The sequence below is a fragment of the Cryptotermes secundus genome, unplaced genomic scaffold (genome assembly GCF_002891405.2).
Source record: "Cryptotermes secundus unplaced genomic scaffold, Csec_1.0 scaffold572, whole genome shotgun sequence".
Lineage (NCBI taxonomy): Eukaryota > Metazoa > Arthropoda > Insecta > Blattodea > Kalotermitidae > Cryptotermes > Cryptotermes secundus.
In genome coordinates this window covers 445877-472514 of record NW_019725849.1, presented here as the reverse complement: position 1 = coordinate 472514, position 26638 = coordinate 445877, and the positions used below count along the sequence as shown (strand labels likewise).

At 38.4% G+C, this 26638-nt stretch overlaps 2 protein-coding genes across 30 annotated transcripts in view; both read left to right on the top strand.

Moving 5' to 3' along the window:
• Positions 1 to 13963, top strand: part of LOC111863784 (MAP kinase-activating death domain protein) — a 121350-nt gene extending 107387 nt beyond the window's left edge. For 19 of the 20 annotated variants that reach the window (XM_033751192.1, XM_023850462.2, XM_033751193.1 and 16 more), the window contains 2 exons: positions 1347 to 1393; positions 9306 to 13963. In XM_033751192.1, the coding sequence (XP_033607083.1) occupies positions 1347 to 1393; positions 9306 to 9422 (164 nt within the window). In that variant the 3' untranslated portion in view covers positions 9423 to 13963. Of the gene's footprint in view, positions 1 to 1346; positions 1394 to 4538; positions 4649 to 9305 lie in introns of all 20 variants that reach the window. The other variant, XM_023850466.1, reaches the window with a different exon arrangement.
• Positions 13964 to 17813: 3850 nt separating this feature from the next.
• Positions 17814 to 26638, top strand: part of LOC111863772 (zinc finger protein 76-like) — a 29401-nt gene continuing 20576 nt past the window's right edge. For 9 of the 10 annotated variants that reach the window (XR_002842665.2, XR_002842666.2, XR_002842664.2 and 6 more), the window contains exons 1-4: positions 17814 to 18026; positions 20569 to 20831; positions 23581 to 23696; positions 24786 to 24962. Coding sequence is in view for 4 of the 10 variants with exons in the window: in XM_023850427.2 (XP_023706195.1) it covers positions 20655 to 20831; positions 23581 to 23696; positions 24786 to 24962 (470 nt within the window). In the remaining 6 variants the exon portion in view is untranslated. Of the gene's footprint in view, positions 18027 to 19921; positions 20044 to 20568; positions 20832 to 23580; positions 23697 to 24785; positions 24963 to 26638 lie in introns of all 10 variants that reach the window. The other variant, XR_002842663.2, reaches the window with a different exon arrangement.

The following is a 26638-nucleotide window of genomic DNA, read 5'->3' as shown; positions in this document are numbered from 1 at the left end:
TGATGTTCATGTACCAGCAGCCAGTAGAGCTGAATGCCTAAATGATTTTGTCTTCAAAAATAAATTGAAACTAAACTTGCAGATCAGCAGTAATGACTGCACCGAAACATGTCATAACAATTAAACACATTTTCAAATTACAGTGCCTGTAACAGAGTTGTTTGATATAGTGGTAATGCTCTAGACTTGTAATCAAGATGTGCTCAGTTCAAGTCTCAACCAATACTCCAGCTGTCATGACCAAGATATTTTCATGGTGTTCCTCTCCATCCAGGCAAATGCTGGAGTAGTAAATTTATTAGGCAGGACTGCTTCCTTCTAATTGCTTTCCAATTCATCATTCACTGTTATCCGGTGCTATATACTTTGAGATGCTGATAGTATCATAAAATAAGTTGCTGTGCAGAAACAGTAGGGAAGGGAACATAAAAATAAAGAGAATATATTAGCGTGTGCATCAATGTTATTTATTGTTGCTATCAGTAACTAGATTATATAGCATCAGATAATACAACTGATGGAAGATGATTTGGAAGGAAAAGGCTGTAGCCTAATTGAGATACTATCCCAGTATTTTTCCTAGAGGGACAGAGGAATACCACAGAAAACCTCGATCAGGATAGTCAATATCCCAGCTGAGACACAATCTTAGCACCTCCTGCATGCAAGTATAGAACATTACAATAAACCCTCAGTAATCCAGAGTAACTGGGGAAGAGGTCATCCGGATTAAGTGATAATCTGGATTAATAAAGCTAACGACACTGCCTATAACTTTTTTTTTCTGCATCCCATTGTGTTTATTACAAATGGAGATACTGTATACCATCAACTTACTTACTCATGGAGCTGAGCCCTTCTGGAGGAGCCACCAATTCTGCAGCTACTCAAGAATTTCCCAGCATTTTATTGAACCCAAAGGTTCATTGCCGTGTTCACAAGAGCCCTCCACTGATCCTTATCCTGAGCTAGATCTCTCCAATCCATACCATCCCATCTTCTCTCTAAGATCCATTCTAATATTGTCCACCCACCTATGCCTTGGTCTTCCCTGTGGTCTCTTTCCCTCTGGCTTTCCCACCAATATCCTATATGCATTTCTTGTCTCCCCCATTCGTGCTACATGACCTGCCCACCTCATCCTCGTATACCATCAACACAACTGTTTAACATTCAGTATGTTTTATTTTCTGCTGCATGTTTTGGCTTCGATTACTGGCCCATCTCCACATGATACAATACTTCAGACATCAGTTTATTCAGTTGTCGTGCCTATATTCTGTTGAGTGATACATATCGCTCATCTCTTCAGAACTCATTGTAATCTTGCTTTCTGTTCTCCACAGATCCAAAGACGAGGCAGATGATACAGCGCAAGTACAAGTCCTCTATGGTGAGTTACAGAGTGGAATGTTCTGGTATGACTTGCCCAATTGCCACATGTTAACTTAAAACAAATTTAGTTACATTCCACCATATCAGACTACTACAGCAGTGTGGCTGTTTTTATGCATTCTTTGCATACTGTACAAGAAAGTGCATGTTGGAATGGTCTTGTCTGTCTAGATGTTTGTATGTTTCAGTGTGAGACCTGCTACAAGGATTCTCATGAATTTCTTTATGAATATTATGCAATTCAAGACCCTTACCTGAGGTTCTGCTCTTTAATTACCTAGTCATTAGTTGTAACTTTGTACACACATGAACTTCTGAGGTGGGAAGAGCACTGTCACAGCTACAGAATAACGTACAATAACCAAGGTACCTTGTAGGATCATTCTGCAGTCTTTCTTAAAGGACTGAATCACCTCACTGAAGGGTTTTCTGCTAATGTGCCACGTATTATAAAAAAGGACCTGCATTTCATAAAGAAAATTAATTGTTTAGAAGAATTCACTGTCACAATAGGTACTTAGAGTGTCTCCCTCTTGCTTTTAAATGAACTTCAGGTCTCTTGAAAAAGTTGTTTGACAGTAGTATAAGTTCACTGACCTGAATAGATGTAATTGTTTCATAGATACTGTGCTTAAGTTCATGCAGTGTATTGGAATTATTTGAAAGTGCTTTTTAGGTTTCCCCACAGATAAAATTGCAGGGATTTAAATGTGGAGACCTTTCAGGCCACAATATACAATTTTTAGTCACTCTTCAAATACATCAAAATATTAATGGAAAAATTATCAGTGTGTGCTGTAGCACCATCATGCATGAAACAACCATATGTCCTTTCTTCTTCTGTAATGCGCCCAAGAAAGAGCTGGAGTGTCATTGACATGCTGCTGTGAATGAACTGCCTGTTCAAAAAATATGGATGCTCTTACTTACGTAGTAATAATGGCACACCACTCATGTCCTTGATCTTGCTCTCCTTTACACTACATGTTTCGGCCTCAAACGGCCATCATCAGGTGTATACACCCACGTTGCTGTTACACTGCACTTAGTTTAAAATTTAACTTTTAAAAACACATTGTTCCTTTCGTTGTTATTATCAACATCTACTTCGTTGATATCTGTCTGATTTATAGATTATTTTTGTTACACACGTTAACACTTATAAAATCTCTAGTTCTAATTTTAAAATCCTTCAAATTTTTCTCTAAATTTTAAAATTTAAAATTTAAAATTGTCAGGGTTACTCGCCCTATGTCTATAGTGCTGCATCGGCTAGTTCTTGTTTCCAGCACTGTACAGATGTTATTTTGTGTAGTCTCCCTGTGTGCGTGCCGCTGCTATTCTTTACTACGTGTGGTGTCACATCCCAGAAGAAAAACATGCCATTATTTCCCTAATATTGTATTACACATTCAGTTTCTTTCATAATGAAAGAGTTGTTCAGAGAGAGCCTGTACTTTCTCTGAGCCAATTGTCTAGAAAAAATGTGGGATCCTCGACATCACATGACCCAGCGGGCCTCTGCAGTCTATTACAGGGATAGCTTTGCCCTTTTTTTATATTCAGTGGGTTGTATCCACAGAAATGTCAGGCCTTCTCTGAACTATGTGGCATTACAACTGAGAAGACAGTGCTCCTCACGTCCCCACCCTGAGAACCTAAAATCTAAGAGAGTGATCAAGAATGATTACAATTTGACATCTTCTAATATAGATATATCATACCAAATTTCATTAAAAGTTGTCTACTGATTTTAAAATTCAAATAGTCTCTGACATTAAGGGAGGCATATAGACTGAGGGTGTTTGAGAACAGGGTGTTCGAGGAGAATATTTGGATCGAAGAGAGCTGAAGTGACAGGAGGTTGGGAAGGAGACCACAGGGAAGACCAAGGCATAGTTGGATGGACAATTCTAGAATGGATCTTAGAGAGATAGGATGGGATGGTATGATTTGATTGATCTGGCTCAGGATAGGGACCAGTGGAGGGCTCTTGTGAACACGGTAATGAAACTTCGGGTTCCATAAAATGCTGGGAAATTCTTGAGTAGCTGCAGAATTGGCAGCTCCTCCAGAAGGGCTCAGCTCCATGAGTAAGTAAGTAAGTAAGTAAGTAGTGAGACTAATCAGTTAACTTCAGTATGCCGTCTGGTTCCCACTCTATCTCATTCCTTCTAACTTGAAGATTATTTTGTCTTTGGCTGCCTTCTCCCATATGCCACTGAATCACCGTACAGTTTCTACTGCAGAACTTCACCAGTTTAATCCTGACTTTGTTTGTTTCAGCATGGCAAATCTGGTTTGGTTTTCTGGTATTCATTCATCTGGCAGTGGACTACAGCTTGGTTTTCTGATTGTGGAACTGAGTTAAAAAAAGTCCTCTTGTTGAGATGAATGGTTCCAATGTAGACTTAATTTTTAAATATAATGGTGTAACTTTCACGCTGACTTTCTGCAATGAAGTCTTAGGTGATCAGCCACATGAAGATGGAAATGATGTCCTGTGTTTCAGATATTATCTCTGCCTCCATCATCAGGGGTTGATATGCTGTTTGATGCAGCTGCACATTGTTTTCATTCTCACAGAATCTTCGTTTGGTTGTCACATCCACAAAGCTGTGAGGGAACTGTAGGCGAAGTCAGGTGGTCATTGGGATAGGACACCAGTGATGACCTCACTTCAGCCACTGTTCCCTCAGCATCCTGTGCCGTGACAGCTGAGAGCTGACTGTGGGTGTAAGTACAATGTGTAGTTGCATCACTTTTCACATTAGCCTCTGATGCTGGAGACAGAGACAACCTTTGAAACATCAGATACTAACTCCATCTTTACAAAGCTGATCCTGAGAAAGTGTCATTCCATTACATATTCAAATTGTCAGACTTAGTCCAACATCTCACCAAAAGATTTTTCAAACAAGAGCATTTGACAGGGTACACTGTGTGAGTGTACTTGGAAATAAGCAGCAGGGCTGTTTCATCCTGTTTGAGTGTTGCATTAAATTGAATTGGAATGTGATTAAAAAATTTCACAAATGTGGGTATAAGTCTGACAGATAAACCAAAAGGTTATTGAATCATAGCTGAAGAGACAGAAGTTGTGGCATGCTGTGTCTTGATGTTGTGTCTGTGTCTCTGTCCAGGCTGAAGGGCTGAATCTGTCCTTGCATCGAGTCATATCCATTAGAGTCACACAGCAGATGATTGTGTGGCTGCACCCTCCTGCCTGAGTGCATGCTGTTGTTTTGCTTTGGTTTGTAGCTTGTTCATATTTTCTTTTTGTTTGTTTGATTTATTCATGTACAGAGGGTGTCCGTAACTGTATTCACAGTCAGTCTGAACAAACTGTGATATATCTGTTCAGGGTATGTCTTTTATTTTTAGGACCTCATGGTTTATCACCTCCACAAAATCCCTCCATCAGATCCTGTTTCAGTAATTTTAGTTGAGTTCATATTTTGTGTTCTGTGATCCATTGAATTTCTGTCCTCATATCTGTACCTTGGTCTGCCAAGAGGGTTTGCATCCACAACTTTTACCTATTTCCCAGTCAAACTTATCCATCTTTCATATCTCCACCATGTTAATTTAGGAAACCAGTAGATTTTATTGAGGATTTTGAGTCACTTTGTGTTTGTGTATATCTGAATGTCCTCCTTAGTGCTCTGTTCTCAAATTACGTTCATCTGGCCTTCTTCCCTCAGAGAAATCTAGTTCCCCCACCTCTTTGCTCTTCATCCTAACAAGTATCAGGCCTACTGAGACTAGTTAGAGATGTCTTCCCAAGCTTCTTTTCCCTTTTTGTTGATATTTTAAGATCACTTTTGGAATTCCACCAATGTTTTATTTTCAGTTACCTCTGGAATGCTCAAAGAAAGTGTTGTATGTGGAATATTTTTTAAATATGTTTCATGCACATGTTTAAGAACTTTTCTCTTATACTATCGGAAAGTTCCTGGGACTGTTGTTGTAACTGCCTCAGTGAAAGAAGATGAGAGGGGAGGCCAAGGTCACACTTCTGCAAGTCTGTTGCTTCAGTTTGCCACAATCAAGTGTCAGTTGAAGATGATGAACGTTCAGGGCATCCAAGCACCAGCAAAACGACAGAATATGTTGAAAAATTTTGAGAACTCATCCATGAACACTGTCGCTGAACAATCCATGAGCTCGCAGACACCATTTGGATCAGTTATGGCGTTTGCCAGGAGATCTTAACAGAAAATTTGAACATATGCTGCATTGCCGTGAAGATTGTTCCCCAACTCGACAAAGGATTAAAAGCGGCAGTGTGTAAACATGTGTCTTGAGCTATGAGGACCCAACTTTTACGAGTATATCTAGGATCATAACAGGTGACGAAAGTTGGATTTACGGTTATGATCCAGAAACAGCAGTGCAAGAGCCCACAATCACCAAGAGCCAAAAAAGGCACGTCAGGCTTGGAGTTCAATAGAGAGCATGGTCATTGTTTTTTTTGGCATGAAGGGGATTGTTCCCCATGAATTTGTTCCTCCTAACGCTACAGTCAACTCTGACTTTACTGTGATGTTTTGAGATGCTTGAGAGAAAATATGTGACGAAAAAGGCCAGAACTTTGGCGTAATCATGACTTGACTCCTTTATCACGATAACTCGCCCACCCACACGTCCCTGAAAACCACAGAGTTTGTGACTAACAACAACATGATTATCATTCCCCATTCTCCCTACTCACCAGACTTAGCCCCCTGTGATTTCGCTTTGTTTCCCAAATTGAAAATGAAACTGAAGGGACAACATTTTGAAACAATGTCTGACATTCAAAGGGAATTGCAGACGGTACTCGACAGCTTTTGATGCATGGGGAAAAAAACAATTGGATCATTGTATACATTCCCAAGGAGACTGTTTCGAAGGAGATGGCAGCTAAAATTGAGTAAGTTAAGCCAACACTTCTTTTTTGTCCTAGTCCAGGAACTTTCCGATACACTTCGTATATATGTTTACCGACATATGTATATGTATGTGCACCCCCACACACACACACACACATTAGAAATACAATGTTATTTGGGCCATGAAAATAAGAGGGATGTAGCTTTGACTATTTCCCGGACATTAAAAACTTTATAGAAGTATATATGAATTTATGAAGGTTACCAGTCTAGTAGAAGCTTGGAAAAGAATGACAAGAGAGATGAACTCTGCTGATTCACACAAAATTTTGAATAGGTGGAAGAATTACTCCTCTTAGCTGTTGAATGTCTGTAGGGTTAATAATGTTATGTAGATGGAAATAGAGCTGAGCCTAGTCCTTTTGAGATGCACCTGCTATTGCGGAGTTCAGGTGGTGTAAATCGCGATATATTGATCAAATTCTGGCAGAAGTGATTCAAGTAAGAGATGAAACATTATGTTCTGGGATCTATAAAGTCATTAATTCTATTTGGAAGAAGGAAAAATTGCGTAAGCGGTGAAAGGAGTCTATTATTTTACCAATTTAGAAGAAGGGTAATAAAACTAATTATAGTGTTCACCAAAGCATATCAGCTTCATACAAAATGTTTTCCAGCATCCTTCTCTCAAGGCAAAATTCCTATATAGACAGCATTAATGGGGATCACCACTGAGGGTTTTCGTAAGACAAATTGACTACTGATCCGATTTTCTGCATTTGTCAGATACAGGAGGAAAATGGAAGTACAGTGAGACAGTATATCAGCTATTTATGGCAAGGAAGCATATTGTTCAGGTAGGAGGGAAGTATTGTACAGTATTCTTATGTAGTTTGGGTTACCCATTGAACCAGTAAGGCTAATTGAAATGTGTTTAAATTAAACAAATAGTAAAATCCATATAGGTAAACATTTGTCTGATAGTTTTCCCATTCAAAATGGCCTAAACAGAGGAGACGAATTGTCACAGTTGCTTTTCAACATAGGAAGGTCCAGAAAGTACAGGTGGAGTGGAAATTGCATAGAATACATCAGATTTTGGTCTGTGTTGCTGATGTAAATCTGATGGAGTATATAGTAAATATACATTAAAGAAAAATAAAAGTTGTAATAGATGCTAGTAAGGAAGTTGGTCTAGAAGTAAACACAGATAACACAAAGTATAATTTCATGTCTTGTCACCAGAATTCAGGACAGAATTGTGGTGTGTAGACAGCTAATTAATCCTTTGAAAATATGACAAAGTTCAAATACATATTTGGGAAGGATAGTGAAGGACCAAAATTTGAAACAGGAAATTAAGGGCAGATTGAATTCAGGTAATACTTGCTGCCATTCAGTTCAGAACCTTTTATCTTCTTGCATGCTGTCTAAAGATGCAAAGATTAAAATGTACAAGAGTATAATTTTGCCTGTAATTTTGTATGGGTGTGAGACTTGGTTTCTGATATAGAAGGAAGAACACGGACTGAGAGTGTTTGAGAACAGAGTGCTGAGGAGAATATTTGGACTAAGTAGGGATGAAATGATAGGAGGCTGGAGAAAATTGCATAATGAAGAGCTCCATAAACTTGTTCTCCTCACCAAATATAATTAGAAAGATAAAGTGAAGGAGTATGAGATGGGACAGTCATGTAGCCTGCATGGGAGAGAAAAAAGGAATGTATGCAGGGTTTTTATAAGAAAACGAAAGAAAGATGACAACAAGACTTAGATGTAAATGGGAGAATACTATTAAAATAGACGTCCATTGTTTATCTTCCATCAAAATTGCAACACTTTTACATTTTACACTTCAGCACTACATGTTTCGGCCTCAAACGGCCATCTTCAGGTGTTTTTATGTTACAGATATTTTACTAAAACTGTGTTAAAAACTGCTACACTGTTTTAATTCGTGTCAAAATCACATGATGTAGTCTTCTTTTTAAGTAAAACGAGATAAAATCCTTTAAAATTTCTGTTGCATATTGTTTCACCTCACCCGTGGTGTCGTCATTTTTTGTAAATGTATCAAGGTGTCTTTCTCGGCAGCTTGCCCCTCACGTTCGTGGTCTACTTTCAGTTTTTGACCGCTATATGCTCCTGGTTTGTGTATGCTTCCTTTAAAGTGTGTGGTGTATTTACTTGAAAGTAGACCATGAACGTGAGGGGCAAGCTGCTGAGAAAGACCTTGATACATTTACGAAAATGACGACACCCTGGGTGAGGTGAAACAAAATGCAACAGAAATATTAAAGGATTTTATCTCGTTTTACTTAAAAAGAAGACTACAGCATGTGATTTTGACACAAATTAAAACAGTGTAGCAGTTTTTAACACAGTTTTAGTAAAATATCTGTAACATAAAAACACCTGAAGATGGCCGTTTGGGGCCGAAACATGTAGTGTTGAAGTGTAAAATGTAAAAGTGTTGCAATTTTGAAGGAAGATAAACAATGGACGCTAATTTGAACAATTGCAATGGGATGCTGAAATACAGAATCATTAAAATAGATTTCTAGAGAAATGGGATGGGGGGTATGGTCTGGATTCAAGTCACTTAGGATGCAGACCAGTGCCTGGCTCTTGTGAACATGGTATGAACCTTTTCGTTCCATAAATTGCTGGGAATTTCTTGAGTGCTTGAGCAACTGATAGCTTTTAGAGAATTACTTAGCTACATGGAGGGAGTGAGTTGGTTGATTTGTTTGTTTGTAGTTAGGTAGGTAGTTTGTGTGTTTTTTGGTTATAAGATGAGTTTATGAAGAAATGAATTGTGTTCAGCCGCCTCAGTATATGGAGCAATGGCAGGCTTATATCATTATGATTATGAACCCCAAGTTTTGACACAGGAAATTCCATGACTAGGTGAATAACTATCAGTTGCTTATAGAAAACTGCGATATAAAGTTTCAGTGGATAGGTCAGTTATTTAGTTCATTTCCAAAGTACCTGTGCTTTTGACATATTGCCAGTGTCAATCTTGCTTTGCAGTCGGACCAAATCTGCTATGCCGTGCTGTGTGTGTTCTCATACATCGCAGCAGGCCAGGAACAGCGACGCTTGCAGCAACACATGTCAGCAGAACTCCCAGCTTCGCGACGTCACTGACCCGTGCACCAGTCTCTACAGTTCACTGTGGCAAACAGTGATGAGGCTTGTGCACTTTACTGTCTACCGTGGATGTAGCCCTGTTCATTCTCATTACTCCCAGTTTCACCCAACTGAGTACTTTCACACAAATTCTGAGGTAGAATTCAGAGAGTTCCATAATTTCATATGCTGTGCCTATTCACTTTTAATTGGTTTAACTGTCCGGAACTAAGTACTTAACATTTATTGCATGATTATGAACAGTAAGTTTTGGAGTGATAACTACAAATGGTAAATTGGGAATACTATAGAGGAAAGTGATCATGGTGTTTGTTAAAAAATATTTGTAAAGCTGGGATTATGGACAAATCGTTAATTTTTAATTAGGATTAGCAAAGAGACAGAATTAATGTTGATTTGCTGCTTACTATTTGAGGTTGTGAAACTGAGTTGAGAGTTGTACAGTGTCATGAATTTTGCTTCCCAAAAATCCTGCGCTCACGTTAGTAGTACGAGTATTAATGCTGGCCTCCATACATAACGTTAACACTATGTAGATCATTAAGGGTGTTACTTGGTATCATGGGTGCTCATTTTGAAGAATAGATTTTTTTAATTAGAATCTCTTCATTGAAGCCAAGCATAAGAAGAGAATGTGGAGCACATTAGACAGTACTGTGTAAGAAGCCATAAAAAGTCAGTCGCTTATTGGAGTTTAGAATTAGGGATTCCAAAAACTATGATTCAAAATGTTGTTCACAAGCGTTTATGCCTTTATGCCTACAAGATTCAGCAGCAGCATGAAATCAAACCTGATGACCAGCTCAAATGTTATGAGTTTGCTAGTTTAATGCTGAACAAAATCTCGCATTTTGTTGTTAGAAACCAGGGTTAAAGTTAGAACATCAGTTGTGAGGTGTCTGGGATTTATGTGTGTTACACAGTGCCATTTGTAGAGGGCATAGCTGTAAAGAAAACTTATGCATTGTGGGTTTGCCATCACTGAAGAGGAAGGGCATCCTTCTCATTTGCCTCACTCCATATTTGCAGAAGTACTCATGTAGTTTTGCAGGACACAAAAATAAACCTGTGATGACCTGCCACTTACAAGCAGAGGCCCAAAAATATGAATGTGTAACCAGCCAGAATTGTTTCTCTGCTAGTCTGTGGCTGCACTCCAAGCCCATGATACCAGATAAGTGCCAGCATTCATTCAGTCATGTCATTATATGGAAATACTTTTTAACTGAAAACAAAGATGACACTGTATGGTCTGTAGTGACAGCATAATTAAATAATACCGATTTAATAAAATATGTAATGTTGTCACTGATAAGAACAGCCAGTGCTGGACCATATGCACTCAGCCTGAGTGCATGCATTTAGTTGTAACCTTTTGTTCCTGGACACCCAAAAGTGGTGACTGTATATGAGTACAGTGAGTCAGTAGAGGGCATTGAGTTGCTAGTGGTGCAGCAAGTTACTGATGGGTATAGCAAGTCATCAGTGAATGTAGTGAGTCACTAAGGATTTTTTGCAGGGTGAGACTGACAACTTTCTCTCGAATTTGACTGCCACTATTTTCAGGGTAGATATGAATGCTGTGCGGAAAATAAAGCCGTTATGACCAGTGGAATTACTGGTGAGATTAATATATCTCCTATATTTATGTAAACCAACATTTGTAACGGAAATGAAATATTTTTTTCTGTGGAGTAGGAAACTAATTTTTCAGTATTATTTAGCTCAGTTTCATGCTTCAAAGGGTGCATAACCTTTGAACCACTGAATTTAACTTCTACACTCAAACCTGATATACAGACTGGTTCATTCAGCAACTGTAGCTCTCCATTCAAGCAGTCACTTTGCTGGTCACATGCAATGGGCCACGCAATAATGTAACCAGATTGCTGCAGTGATAAAAGTGTACAGTTGATTCCATATGTTTTCCTATGACTAATCAGCTATAAGCATTCTTTGTTCTTGTGCCCAAGCATGATGAGACACCAATGAACAATATGTTTCTTGCTTAGAAGAAAGGTGTCTTATGATGCATATGTATGTAAATGACATCAGCAGTGTCACATTTACCAATGTTTCAAAGTCTTGCAGAAGCTGTCATGATGCCTGATTCTGAGAGACATCAACTGAAATCTCTGTACGCGCTCTGAACTCTCAAAGGCACTCAAACAGAACTTGGACATAACTCAAGAGCCACTTCATCAAATGTCTGAAGAAGCTGATGGTGATGCCGAAGTGTCCATGTTAGAGTTGTGAAAATTTTTAAATTTTGTCCATACAGAATATCATTATGCTGATCGATTACTCTCCGGCTAGAATGATAGATGAGAGAATTCTGAGAAATTTCTGCAGTAGATGACAAAAAGAATGTTAAGACTGAGAAACATGATGCAAAAATGGAATAATTGCATTATGTCAGAACAGGCTCAACTTCCTGTACCGTGAAGTTTAGTTGTGAAAGGAGACAGAATATGAGCAGTGCACAAACTTTTTGCTTTTCTAGTTTGAAGAATTGACTTCTGTAGCTAATCAGAACTATTAATGATGGAACTTATTTTTATGATCTATGAAATCTTGTTGCATAAATTTACAGAACGTGTTTTTATTATAAATCTTATTTTACAGTCTTATGTGCAACTATTTATCAACTTAGAAATTTAAAATTTTTAAATTTTGAATTTAAAACTTAAAAATTTTAAACTTTTAAGCTAATAAATAGATGCACATAGTACTGTAAAATAAGATTTATAATAAAAGGAAGAGTTAACTTGATGCTACAGTACAGTATTACAGGGCATGCGCTATTGGTACACTGAAAATCCAAACTCCGTTCACTGGATTTTACTACACAGCCAAAGAAGTTGTGTGTGGCATCTTGTAAATCTAGACTTCATATTCTTTTATGACATAGTAACATGTAAACAATATTTTGGACCCCTGTGAAGAATTGGCCAAAGAGGAAAGAGTTATTTGTATCTTCAACAGGACAGTCCACCAGCACATATAACAGAGTTCAGTTCAAGCAGTAAAGTGTTTTGAGTGGTCACTAGAGGACTATGGATGTCACAATCCCTGGATCCAAATGTCTCTGGGAAAATTTTGGACCACAACTGATGCACATACTTCGAAGGCTTCAGAGATGAAAGTCCAGGACATTATTCTATAAAACAAGAACATGAACTTCATTGTCTAAAAAGAATCTCTCACGTCTTTGTAAAATATGCTTCAGTGTTGGATGCCCATCACATCAGCCATTGTAAATAAAGTAGTCCTACTGAGTATTTTTTTAAGTGTGGATGAAACCTTGAATTCGATTCGGCAGTAGGATGTGATTTTCTTGTGACCCTGGACACCAGCCAGTCTCGTAGAAACTGGTGAATGAACCAGTGTGTACATTCACTGTTCTCGTGGTATATACAGCATGTTCACTGTTGTCATTTATTACACGGTGTGTCAGCATACCAGGTTCTAGCCTCTGTACATAATTTTGAAACACTGTGAGCCATAAGATCTAAAAGTTTGTGATGATGGTACATTAATACAAATATCATGTTTCTGGAAATTATCCATCATCCTGTTTTTATTTATTTGTGTTTTTTATGTTAGTACCATACAGAGAATTTATCTCTCTAGTGATAACTTCTGTTCTGATAGTTCTTTGGTGCTAGACCTCATACATGTTAGAGTTTTTAATGTTTTAATGTTTTGTCTTAACTCTCACAGATTTAGTTAGTACACACTGTCTTGTGTTGGTGTATGTGTCCAGAGATAGGGACTAGCTTTATTGATTGGGCCCAACTGAGTAGGTCTTACCTAATGACAGAAACTGAATCCAATCTCCAAATTGTTGTGTTTTAAATAAAAACACGATGATTGATGATGTCCAGAAATATAATATTTGTACTGTCACACATCTTATGTAGGTACCAACTTCAAATTACCTATTATGTAGGGTTTTGTGCGTTAAGGTTATGGTCTTTGTGGATGTGGCACTGTCTGGTGTGTTGGATACATACAATTGTTTCAGAAGAACCTGTTGCCTCCTACTTCTAGGCCGAACTGTGCAGCAGCAGATACCAGAAGACCATAATTTCAATATTCATCACTGAGAACTTCAGATTTCATACAAACGTTGTATATGTTTGCACTATTTGTGCTCACATGATTTGTATTGTCTACCCTGAATGTGAGGGCAGTTCATCCTATATGCCAGTTTTGTTATACAATAAGAGACCTATCTGTCATGATTACCACAATAACCTCAGAACTCATAGACATTAAGGTCATAAAAGGAATTACAGAATTTCTTTTGTTATTGATCTGTAAGAAAAAAGGTGATATTAGAGATCTGTGCTTCATGCTGTGGCCATACATTAGCAGTCCCAACATGGAGCTCTCATCAGTCTGATGTATATGTTTTCACACCAGTATTAATTGTTGTAAATTTCCTTTTAAAGAATGAAACACCATCATATAAAGAGTATTATTTTGTTTCAGATAATTATGTAAACATATCAGTAATAAAAATTTGCACCAAACGGCTGTGTCTCATGTTAATACTTGGTGTGGTTGCAGTTCCCCCACTTCTACAGTAACATACTCAGCAAACATTAAAATGTTAAGTTTCTGAAGAGTGTGTTTTACAGTAAATGTGATTGTTGTTTTGGACATTGTCCTCCATCTCATTATTTTTGAATCAGATCTATTTTGTTAGCCATGTTTGTTGATGCAAAAAATGTATTAATTTCCAGCTGTACACTCATACCGATATTCAACAATTTGTTTATTCAAAGTTCTTGTGACGTGTGATCCCAGTAACAGCTAGTGTCACAGGTTTAATTCATAATTTATTTACATCCATAAACTGTTACACAAGTACAATTGGATAAGTCAGTTTAAGCCATCTAAAACACAAGTCAGCAACTCTTAAAAATGTACAGAATGATACACAAGACTACAAACAATACAATCATCTTAGGATCATTGTCCCCCTGCTGAAGCTAGCAACCGAGGATGACATCCCCCAACAATCCAATATAAAGCAATGCATACACTTATACAATCTATATACAACCACTCCACATCAGAAGCAACCTGAGCCACCAAACTACTGTCCAGCATTGTTATTAAAATGCTCCTGCAACATTTTAATTTATTTTTAAAAACTTTAAAATGTTCTGTTCTTTTTAATTAAGGGGCAAGCTGTTATGTATTTTAATTCCCATGTTAATTACACTTATTTTGCATGTTTGTGTACATACAAATCCTGTTTTCCTTTAGTGTTATACATGTGAATGTTAGAATAATGAGTTGTGTAGATCTTGTTCTTTTTAAAAAGCATAAGATTTCATATATATACAGAAGTTACTGTTAAAATCTTAAATTTACCAAACAGACTTCTACAGGAAACCCAAAAGAATACCAGATTTCAATATAGATTCAAATTTAGTAAAATAAATTTCTTAGTACTGGTAAACTTAAGTGAGTCTCATATGGGTTTAATCAACTAAAGAGCTTTGTTTAATTTATGGCAGAGATATTGTATATGAGTGGCCCAGCTTAAGTTATCTGTGATATAAATACCTAAAACTTTTGATGAGTAAGTTACTTCTTTATTTTTTAGATACAGAGTGGGTCCATGAGTTAATCCAGATCCTCTTCCCTGAAATAGTATTGCTTTAGTCTTTTCAATATTTATTATAAGATTATCTGTTTGGAACCAGCTTTCTAATTGTTTCATGACTTTTACTGATTTTTCTTTTAACAATGGGAGGATTTTTTCTATGAGTAATGTATTTGTGTCATCTGTGAATAACACCACCTTATCTTCTTGAACTGCTTGGGGCAAATTGTTTATAAACAACACGAGCAGAAGGGGTCCCAAAACAGAACCCTGAGGTAAACCATATTTTATTTCTTTACAGGATGAAGCAAATTGCTTTATATTTGCAGTCTCTTCATCTAAATGCTGTACTTCTACAAGTCCATAGAGCTCCAATTTGACAAGCAGAAATTTATAATTTATTACATCAAAGGCCTTAGTTAAATCTAAAAATATGCCCATAACTAACAGCTTATTATTTAATGCTTTCTGATTATCCTCTATAAACGTTTGACCATCTCCCTAAATACTTGTAATATTGCACAGGTGATACTTTGTGAGAATAATGGTACTCACACAAGGGACTCAAGTGAAAGCTTCCATTGCAGGATTCTCTCTAAGTTACAACTTGTTTAAAAAGTTGAAATGAGTTAATGCGCAATATTGTAAAATTCAGGTAAGTTATCATTTGGCTGTTATTTAAAAGAAATTTCATTGGCAGACATACAGGCCTGTGTAATATCACAAGCACTTTTGCAGAATAGTGAGGTTGTGATTTGGCCAATGGTGATGTAAAGAAGGGAGATGAACCTAAATATTAATGCTAATAATTAGAATAATTGATGGTGTAAGTGCTTGAATGTCTGGACCAGTCAAGAATTCCTCCATACTCAAGGATGGCACTCTTTTAGTTGAAACCCATTCTGATGAACAGTATGCAAACTCTTGAAAAATAATGTTAGGGTCTTGCTCATTCACCATGATTAGGGGGCCCCTGCTGAAGAGATATAATATACTGAAGTGACATTTATGATTACTGCAAAAGTGAAATCCAACATGACTCAGGGATCAGTATGTCTGAAGTCCTCAGGGTCCATAAGAGCAAATGACGTCTCATCCCAACAAAGGTAGAATTTCTTATGTTTGAAACATTTACACTGCCTGACTGTCATCTTTTTTTGCATGTGTTATTACCTCCACTGCCATCAGCAAGCCCAGAGGCCAACAAAACACAAACTAAACATATCAAATAAGATGACAAAAATATTCCTTGCTGTTAGGCACGCATTTTTTACATGCCCAAAAAATGTTCACATTCACATGTTCAAGTTTCTTTTTTTAAATAGAGCAGACTTTAAACTTTGTACTGGGCATCTGTGGGATTTTCAAGTAGGATGTTCAAAGTTAGCAGCATTATTCAATTTCTCCTCACTAGGTACTACGTTCTGATTCCATTTGTTTTTATCAATTAAGGGCTCCATCTACATAAATTTATTTGCCACTGTATGAATGACTTTCCATATCTGGAGCTGCAAAACACTAAAATTTATGCTGCAATTTTCTCCTCATCACGTGGATATCACATATGAGCACTTATTTCAATGTGTATTGCACACATGGTATTTGGACACAGGTAACGAAACAAGCTGAATGTTTAATACAATATCAGGGGCTTGGGATCACTGTCAGCAGGTACATATTGCTTAAGTTCACTTTGCATTCGTCCAAATATTTATTAGGATGACACTGAAGAGAAATTGTATTATGTCCTGGCTAATGATCTGTCGGCCAGGACATAGTTACATAGTAAAATAGATGGGAAAAGTATTTGCCCCACCATCACCCCATATGAAATTACATTGCTGACTCACAAATCTTCCACAGCGATTTATTTTAAAGCCTAATGTATACCAATATCCTAGGGCTGCATAGGAAATGAGCCATGTCATGTTGCCATTGACATGGGCAACTTGGACCATCAAAATACCTTACATCATCACAGTACTGCGCAAGAAGAAAACGAATCTGCCATTCATTATTCATAAAGCGTCTTGGGAGATCATTCCTAGTCGAATGAACCGATGGCAAGGTCCACTGTTGGGCTGAGATCGCCACTCGCACCATGCATGCGGAGATCACAATGGTATTCGTCCTAGGGCCAGACGCCCTGCGAGCCTACGACATGACGATGAATTTAACGCGCCACGTGCTACGACCGGCTGAAAAAGAAATTTCGTTACGGCATTCAAAAGGCCGTTGAAGACCCTCTCTTCTGACTATTGACAACGATGAAACGACACTAACTCGTATGTGAAGGCCGCGCCATAGCTCAAGCGGTTAGTCGCTGGCTTCCCACCGCGGCGGCCCGGGTTCGATTCCGGGTCTGGTCAAGTTGGATTTGTGGTGGACAAAGTGGCGCTGGGGCCGATTTTTAAGAGTACTTCGGTTTCCCCTGCCAATCTTCATTCCACCAATTGCTTCACAATATCACTCACCTATCATCTGTGGCTGGTACAATAGGCCAGAAGTGGCGGCAGTACAAGGGACTTAGTCCCACCCGGTCCCACCCCACTAGCAATGAAAAAAAAAAAAAAACTCAATGTGAAAGGGTTGTGAATGCAAATCTACAATATCCCCTCAACGCACCTGAAGCTCATGAGGACGAAGTGGCTAGTGGAACTCGCTTCAAGTAATTATATAATCCAGCGTTTAGATGTCGCCAGGTTTAATTTTTAAATTATCCGTGTCAAACATCTGTCAAACATATCCCACAGTTAATATCGGGCTGCACGGCCATGTAGAGGATGTAGCGTTATTCGTGGTGTTGTGTTAATGGTTTTCAAGTCAGGTTTATGACATATTATTATGATCATTATGACATAATATGTATGATCTATATAAAAGTTCGATTTTAGTTATATGACTGGAAAGCAAAATGCGTATAAATTCTCATTATCAAACTCGGGCCATGAGTAATGGATATATGCATTTCTGGCAGGGTAAGTTGGAATTTACTGAAACTATTCATGGTAGTCTGTAGGAGAATGTTTTACAAAAAAAGAAAGGTTTCTATGCAGGTAGGGAACAATGCGGTGCCCTAACCGAGAAGATCAGAGTATTATATTTAATCGCTGTAGGAAGTTATAGTGTCACAAGAAGATATTCAGTTATAAATATGAATTAGAATAATTTGCTGTGCTTTAGCCTGGTGTCATATAATTGAACTTAAACATTATACCATGTTTCGGCCGGCCTAGTAAGCGTAAATATAAAATTAAATGCCTGGTGGTATGTGGATGAGTACTATATAATGTGATAAGATACACTGAAGATTAGTGTGGATGGATACCAAATTACACGGCCTCACATTCCAGAAGACAGAGATCTTAATTGCCTGAAGGTTGGCCTGCAAATGAAGAAGATATCGTAAGAGGCCACAGGCCCGAATGTAGGATGATGATGTGATGAGATGTCACAGCAAATATGGATACACGTAGTCTTCTGCCTAAGCAGTTATTTTGAAGTTTTGAAGTCACAGACTTAGGGGTTTTTCTTGATTGAGGTGAAGGGTCAGCTTCACGTCTCGGCTACTTTACCCACAGGGTAAGAGCCTCTGGTACCCATTGGATAGGAAGCTGGGTGGGCCCCAGATCCAGTCTGAATACTGTGGAGAAAAGAAAAATTTCTTGCTCATACCAGGAATCAAATCCCAGTCCTCCAGTCTGTAGCCTGTCATTATACCAGCTGAGCTGTTCTGTGAAGTAAAGTGGTTTTAAAGCAAAAAGAATACTATCGTGTGTGTTCCTTGCTTTGAACCTGAAGAAAGGGGGCAGTATGTTCATTTGAAACTGTAGTAAACTTCCACCAGACTGCACAGTGCTGCACTGCACGATGCTTCATTGTAGGAGACAGTGCCATAATTACTACCATAAGAACTTCATATCTCACATAAGCGTTGCATTTCATTTTTGTTCTTGTAATTATGTTAATTTTTTAGGAGGTACTGTTGTTCATTGTACTGGAACAAGTAACTGCAATTTTAGTACAATTTGAAGCTATGAAAATGAGTGTTCAGTCTTGTGTTTTTTTATTCATGTGTTATTCTGAGTGAAAATTCAGTCACTTTCCACTTGAGTGCCCTCCACTGGGCCACTGAATGGCATGGTACAGTAAACTCTCGTTAATCCAGTTACAGTTCATCCAGATGTCAGATAATCTGGAGTGAAATATGAAAAATGAAAAATGCTGTTCACAGTTGAGAACATATTGTGACGTGGGTGGTGCAACAGGAAATAGGGGTCACGTGAACTCTGTGGTCTTGCAATTGACGTCACATACCTCCACTCCTTCCATCATCACACAACGCTCAGTAAACACCCCCTCCCTGCGGTGACGTAACAGCACTTTCCACAGTGACGTAACAGGGGACACTGCTGTTACTACACAGCAATAAACAACTCTTGGCAGCGCTCCCCAGCAATGCCTGTAAACACGGCATTTATGCAACAGTGAAGCGATGTGGGTTTTCCGCTGTCCATCTGAGGGTTTATAAGGGAGACTGGAATGCGTAACAAGAAAGTTAAAATGTAGCAGCCGCCGAAGACAGATGAAGTCTAGCAGTCACAGAGTCGGGTTGTATCGAGTGCATGGCAGGGACTCCAGCAGGAAGGTGGATGAGTCACTTGTCTGTTCAGACAAAACTTAGCAGTTTCTTCAGACATGCATTATTTTGTTCAAAAACAAGTTACAACTTCTGAGCCTTATGTTTGTGAATAAATATATTGTCTTGTTATAGTTTTTAAATAAAGCCTCTACAGTGAGATTTATTTTCATCAGCAGTACTTATATCATTAAATTTCCACTTATTTGTGTTGAAAGTTTTTTTGCCTTTTAGGGCTACCTTCAGCATCACTGATCCAGGCTATCACTTAATCTGGATAACCTCCCCCACCCCCAGTTACCCTGCATTAGTGAGGGGTTACTGTGTTGTCCATTGCAATGGAGTGCTCCGACTAGGTGGGTGGAAAATGGAAACATGGCTCAATCTGTCAATGGCATGACGAAACCTACTTAAACCCACATAATATACTGTGAGGGTTGTCCAGAAAGTAAAGGTTGCTAGCATACATGTGCTGCTTGCTGACTTTGTCTGGGAAGTTTTTTTTTTTTCCATCCTTCCTACAGTCTCGACCTGGCTTCAAGTGATTTTCAATTGTTTGCAGTCTTGAAGCCGTTTTTGGGCAGCACTCACGTGGATAATGATGAAGAGGCAGAAAAGACTGTGAAAGACTGGTTCAGTGGACTAGCAGCAGATTTGTACAATGCAGGCATATAGAAACTTATCACATATGACAAGTGCCTGAATCTTTGTGGGGATTATGTAGAAAAATTATTTTAATTTCTGTAGTACGAGTAATCATGTAACATAAAAAGTTTTTAAGTTAATTCATTTCTTTAATCACCAAATGGTCTTTACTTTCTGGGCAACCTGCATATAATGAAGAGTTTTCTAATATGTTCTGTACCTTTTTCACCTTGTAGGAGCAACTCTTATATTTCAAGAGCATGGCATTGAGCTCTGAACCAGAAGAAATGTACACCAAAGTCTGGCGCCCATAGAGTCAGAGATGGCTGCAAGTGAAGAACCCAAGGAAGATAATATGATGCTTTTAATAAGCGATAATGTTGTTAGAAAGGAAGACAGCCAGATAAGAAAGATTCACAGCTGTCCATATAAATATTGTGAGCGCTCATTCAATAGGCCGTGGCGTCTGGCCAGTCATGTTCGTTCACATACAGGCCAGGTAAGCATCTTTTGCTGTTCATGTTGTCTCCACACAGGGTTGGATTAGAAGGTATTCTCTTCCCTTGAATGATGTGAGTACAGTTTGTAGTCACAGCCACATTTCTGTCCTGTAACACATGCACAGAGCCTTTGGACAGCTTCCAAGTCTAGTGAAACTGCTGCTAAAATCGTGTATAATCACTTGCAGTTATCACAGCCATCTTATGGTAAGAATGGCTCTCAGAACTAACTGCAGCAGCTCCATGACTGGTGACCTTCAGCGTTGTATTAGTATATGAAAATTGTTTAGTTGTTTAGTGGTATACTAAGATCACTATAGGCCACGTCATAGCTCAAGCGGTTAGTCGCTGGCTTCTCACTACAGTGGCCCAGGTTTGATCCCGGGTCTGGTCAAGTGGGATTTGTGGTGGAAAAGTGCCGCTGGGGCAGATTTTCTCCAAGTACTTCGGTTTCCCCTGCCAATCTTCATTCCACAAATTGCTCCACAATCACCCTCACCTATCATCGGACTGGTAGTGTAGGCCAGAAGTGGTCGCAGTACAAGGGACTTAGTCCCACCCCACTAGCATTAAAAAAAAAGGATCACTATAGACAGTTCCCAGGATCTGACATTTGTCACCACACTCAAAGCATTCATATTGTAACGCAGTAAACCCTCACCAATCCAGATTAATTGGGGGGAGGGGCCGTCTATGTTAAGCAATAACCTGGAATAATGAAGCAAAAGATGGTCCTGACAGACAAAAGAGAACTTAGAAAACAAATGCATGGAAAATTTAATGATATAGGTAGTGCTGATGAAAATAAATAGAAAAAATATCACTGTAAAGCCTTTATTTAGAAACTATAAAAAGACAAGAAGCTGAAATTCAGAATCTCCATTCGGCTCAAGCCAATCTTGAACATTTTTTGCATCGTTTCAGTCTCTCCGGCTGCCCTCAAAACTGACTGAAAGTCCTCATCCTCCTAAATTCCATGTGTCTTTTAAAGTATGCACTCAACTGTGAACACAATTTCTCATTTTTCTTATTTCAGTCTGGATTAACTGTAACAAGAATAGTGAAGTTTTACATAAAGAATAGTAAAAAATAAAGTTGCCCCTGTTCTTAACTAATTAAACACTATGCCGTGAAGGCATATGGGGAGTGTATATATTGATCCACATTTTCTTGACCTCTGCTCCAGATGGAGGTGAATGGTCAGCTTCATACCCCTGCACTTTACCTCTGGGGAAAGAGTCCCCAGTACCCATTGGATAGGACGCTGGGTGGGCCCCAGAGCCGGTCTGGAAGACGTGGAGAAGGGAAAATTCTTGACCCTACCAGAACTCAAACTCCAGCCCCTCGGTCATCCAGCCCGTAGCCAGTCGCTATACCAACTACATTATCCTGGCTCTTAGCAAGAGTTTACTGCTTTTGAAATAGCCAAAAGTTTGTAATGGCTTCCACATGTATACGTGGTTACTGAATGTTATATTTTAGCGTCCTGTTGCACTGATTTAAGTTCATGATTTGTTTAATCCGTCTTGCAGTGCGTACACTTATCTATCTTCTTCTCTCACTCTCACTACATGTTTCGGCATAAAAATGCCATCTTCAGGTGCTACTCAATTCACGTCAAACTAGTACATTGTATGCCTTGTCTTCACTTTAAAATAACTAAAATATATGTCCATCATATATATTGACAAATGTCAATCGTAAAAATATTAAAACTGTTCAGGATTCCCGATCGCTACGTCGTATCTTATTACGCCAGTCATGCTCATCCTACTCTGTTGGAGCTCTTCTTCCCTATCGTGTGTATTGTGTTTCTGTTGCGTCTTGTTCTCGCGACTGCGTGCGTTATAGTGAGAGTGAGAGAAGAAGATAGATAAGTGTACGCACTGCAAGACGGATTAAACAAATCGTGGTTACTGAATGTTAAGCTTGATGTTGCAACTGCCAACAGCCCAGCAGTTTTTCTTTGGAATGTTGCTGATTTATAATGGTGGTTTGTGTATGCTGTATTAACTGCATGCTTTCATATTAAATGAGGCACAAGGATGATTATGTGGATTGGAAAGTATGGAGTAAGAAGTGGCACAACCATACTTTAAGGTATAGTAAACTCTCACTAATCCAGAGTAACTGGGGGGAGAGGTCTTTTGGGTTAAGCAATATTCAGGTTAGTGAAGCAAAATGTAGCCCTAAAAGATAGAAGTCTTTAAGACACAAATAAATGGAAAATTTAATTATATAAGTAGTGCTGATGAAAATAAATAACAAAATATCACTGTAGAGCCTTTATTTAAAAACTATAAAAGGACAATACATGTAATCATCAATAGAAGACTCAGAAGTTGTAGTTGTTTTTGAAGATAATAATGCATGTTTGAAGAAACTGTCAAGTTTTGTTTGAACAGACAAGTGACCCATCTACCTTCATAAATGCTATGTGTCTTTTAAAGTATTTACTCAACTGTGAACAACATTTTTGATTTTTCATATTTTGATCCAGATTATCTGACATCCAGATTAACTGTAACTGAATTATTGAGGGTTTGCTATACTGTAATAATATTTTTGTGGAAGAATTGATGACAACCACAAAACACCCTCAAGCCTCTGCTCAGTTAAGATTTGAACTCAGTACGTACTAGATGCAAGTGTGACACAGTGGCATCGTACTGTGAATCTCATGGATCTCGTCTTCTCACTGTGGGATCGTCAGAGAGTTTAATACAGTGTTTTTCTGTTCCCCTGCAGCGTTCTCACCCATGTGAAGTCCCAGGATGCAAGAAGGCATACTTCAATTCGAGCCATCTGCGTCGCCACATGACCACCAGCCACAGGGCAGAGTCACTTCTTAAAACTCTTCTGAAGTAAGTATCACAGGTTTGGAATCTGGTAATTGTATTTGTGTTATTGTGTGAATAAAAGATAACATGAAATCTAAGTTGTCTGCCTCCACAGTAAATGTTTGTGACAGCAACTTTAGTGTGCAGGAAGGTGTTGACCCTTAATATTGATGTGATTAAGGTGAAAGGTAAAGTTATCCCTGTACTTAATTACTTAAGCACTACCCCCAACAAGATGTATGGGGAAGTGAATGTATAGATCCACAATTTCTTGACCTTGGAACTATTTGGAGGTGAGTGGTCAGCTTCATGCCCCGTGCAATTTACTCCTGCTGAAAGAGCCCCTGGTAACCATTGGCTGGGAGGTTGGGTGGGGCCCATAGCCAGTCTGGACAATGTGGAGAAGAGAAAAAACTTGCCTCTACCAGGAATCAAACATCGACCCCTCAATCATCCAGCCCATATCCAGTTGCTCTCCAGGCTCCTGTACTGAATTGATTGTTCTTTAAATTTAATAAGTACAATGGCCCATGAAATTTCTTCATTCCTATACTTTCTGTTTAAAATTTGAATTCTTGAAGCAATATGTTATGTGCTTTCATGAGAGGTGGTTGCAGCTATTCAATATGACCTAATCTGTCGTGGATTAATAGCCTCTGCTATTCAATGATTTATATGACATTCTGTGTTCAGAAAGTGTATTGCTTATTCTCAAGTTATTATCTGCACAAAATTAAACTGTCTGTTTACCATTATAATTATAGACTCCCTATTAAGATAGATAATTCAATTAAACATGGTCTTGGCAAAAAGAAAAGGTCTTATAACTCAGTTTTGTAGTATGCTGTGCCACACACAAATTTTAATACAGAAATACATTACTTTGCAACTGAAACAAACTTTTTTAATAAACTTTCATCTCATTGTGTCATGTTTTCTTTTTCAGTGCATGTAATGGTTAAAATTATATATACCCCTAAAACCTGAAGAGTGACTTTCTGGATACTCTGTACTCACTGCTTACTGCTGTTAATCTGAGGATGTTTACCCTAGAAGGGTCAGCATTCAAATGGTGAAGCTTGTGTTATACCAAACATGATTATAACTTTACAGGTGTCCTCACCCAAGCTGCATCGTGGAGTTAAGTAGTTCATGCAGCCTGAAGCGACACTGCTGGCGTATACATGAACGTCAGCACCTGTTCACCTGCACGAACTGTGATAGGGGCTTCTCCAGGCAGAGTCAGTGGCAGGCACATCTGTATGAACACACTGGTGTTCCGCCCTTCATGTATGTATCTGTATTACCTGAATTAGCCATTGGCCTACATTCCTTATTTTAAATATGAGCAGAGCTATGATTGTCGGAGGCTGTGCCATAGGTTTGATCCCAGAGCAGCCCACATTGGATTTGTGGTGTGCAAAGCGGCAGTCTGAGCATTTAAGTTGTCCCCTGTCAATCATCATTTTGCCAATTCTTCATGCCTCATCTGTCATCAGGGGCTGGTACAGAAGGCCACAGTACCTAGAAACAGTCTCACCACACTTTGTAACTTGTCAAAGTGAGTGAAAGAAAGAATTTGTTCAGTAGTGCTCTGCGTACCACAGAGATTGCCATGGGATTGAACTCAGGCATGGATCATATGCCTGAATGAATGAGCTATGGTATGACCCTACTGATAGAAGGAAGTAATGCATATTTATATGTCTCAGATGGGGTGTCATCTGTTTGATATCACCAGTAAGGTACAGTGACATGCAGAATGTTCTGTTTCGTCACCTGAGCCTCGTGGCTGGCAATCCTCAAGACAGTTGTTTCTGTCTTTAAGAACACCATGTGTTAGACTGTCATTGTAACCCCCAAGAATCTAGGCCATTATTTGGAGGTCTTTCATGGGTTTCATCAGTAAGCATGTCATGACCCTTCAGTCACAATCCTTGTGTCATATCTCATTTGACAGAGGACTGTGTAACAGAATTGTAAAGCTCTTATCTGTACTGCAGTGCACACAGCTTCCATATACTTTTTTTTGCAGTTTATCATTCTGCATTTGCATTTGAGTGTATGCACACTTTGTAAAGCTCTAAAATTTTGTTGATGTGGTTGGTGCCTTTGGCTCCTACTATTATTATGGTCACCATCATTACAATTAGTATCATTGTTTATTTTTGTAAAGGACTAAATCAACTGCTCCTCATTTATAGGTCCTGCTGGTTGCTGTTTACCCAGTGAGCAAATTAGGGTCTTTTCCACTTTTATTGTGCATAATGTTTCAAGCCTTGGTCCCTCTTCAAGATGCATCACAGCTGCAAACAGCATCTGCCAACTTCTAGATGTTATAGATACATTACTTCACTTGATACTTTTTGGTTTTTAGTTTCTTATGTATTTATAGTGCCCTCCTGTTGCAGACAGCAAGCTCTCAAGTAAAGGAATTGAATTATTATTATTATTATTATTATCATTACATCAATATGCTCGATATGTTAAATCTGCGATCACTCCACACTAGGCGTCGCCACATAGACGCCTTGTTCCTAATATGTGTTTTTAAAGGTGACAAAAACTGTCCTTCGGTCCTAGAAACAGTTGGTATTCGAGCTCCCTCTCGGAACATCCGTAATTTTTCCCTGTTCTGCTGCTCCTCTAGTCACTGCCCTTCAGCCAGATGTGTCTCTGCTGCTAATTTAGTGTGTAATTCTAGACATTTTTAGTACTTCTAAAATAAGTTCAAAAAGTCTGACTATTTAATTGTTCTTATAGTTGCATCAGGTTTATTTCTCAATTAATTATTTAAACATTTTATTTCTCAGTCCTCAAATACAATGAATTTCTGTTGTTATTATTATTATTCTTATATTTATTATTATTGTAATTATTATTAAAAAATCTATTTCATTTTTTCATGTAACATTTTGCAGGACACTTGTTATCACTTTATCATTAATATATTTACTTTTGTAGAA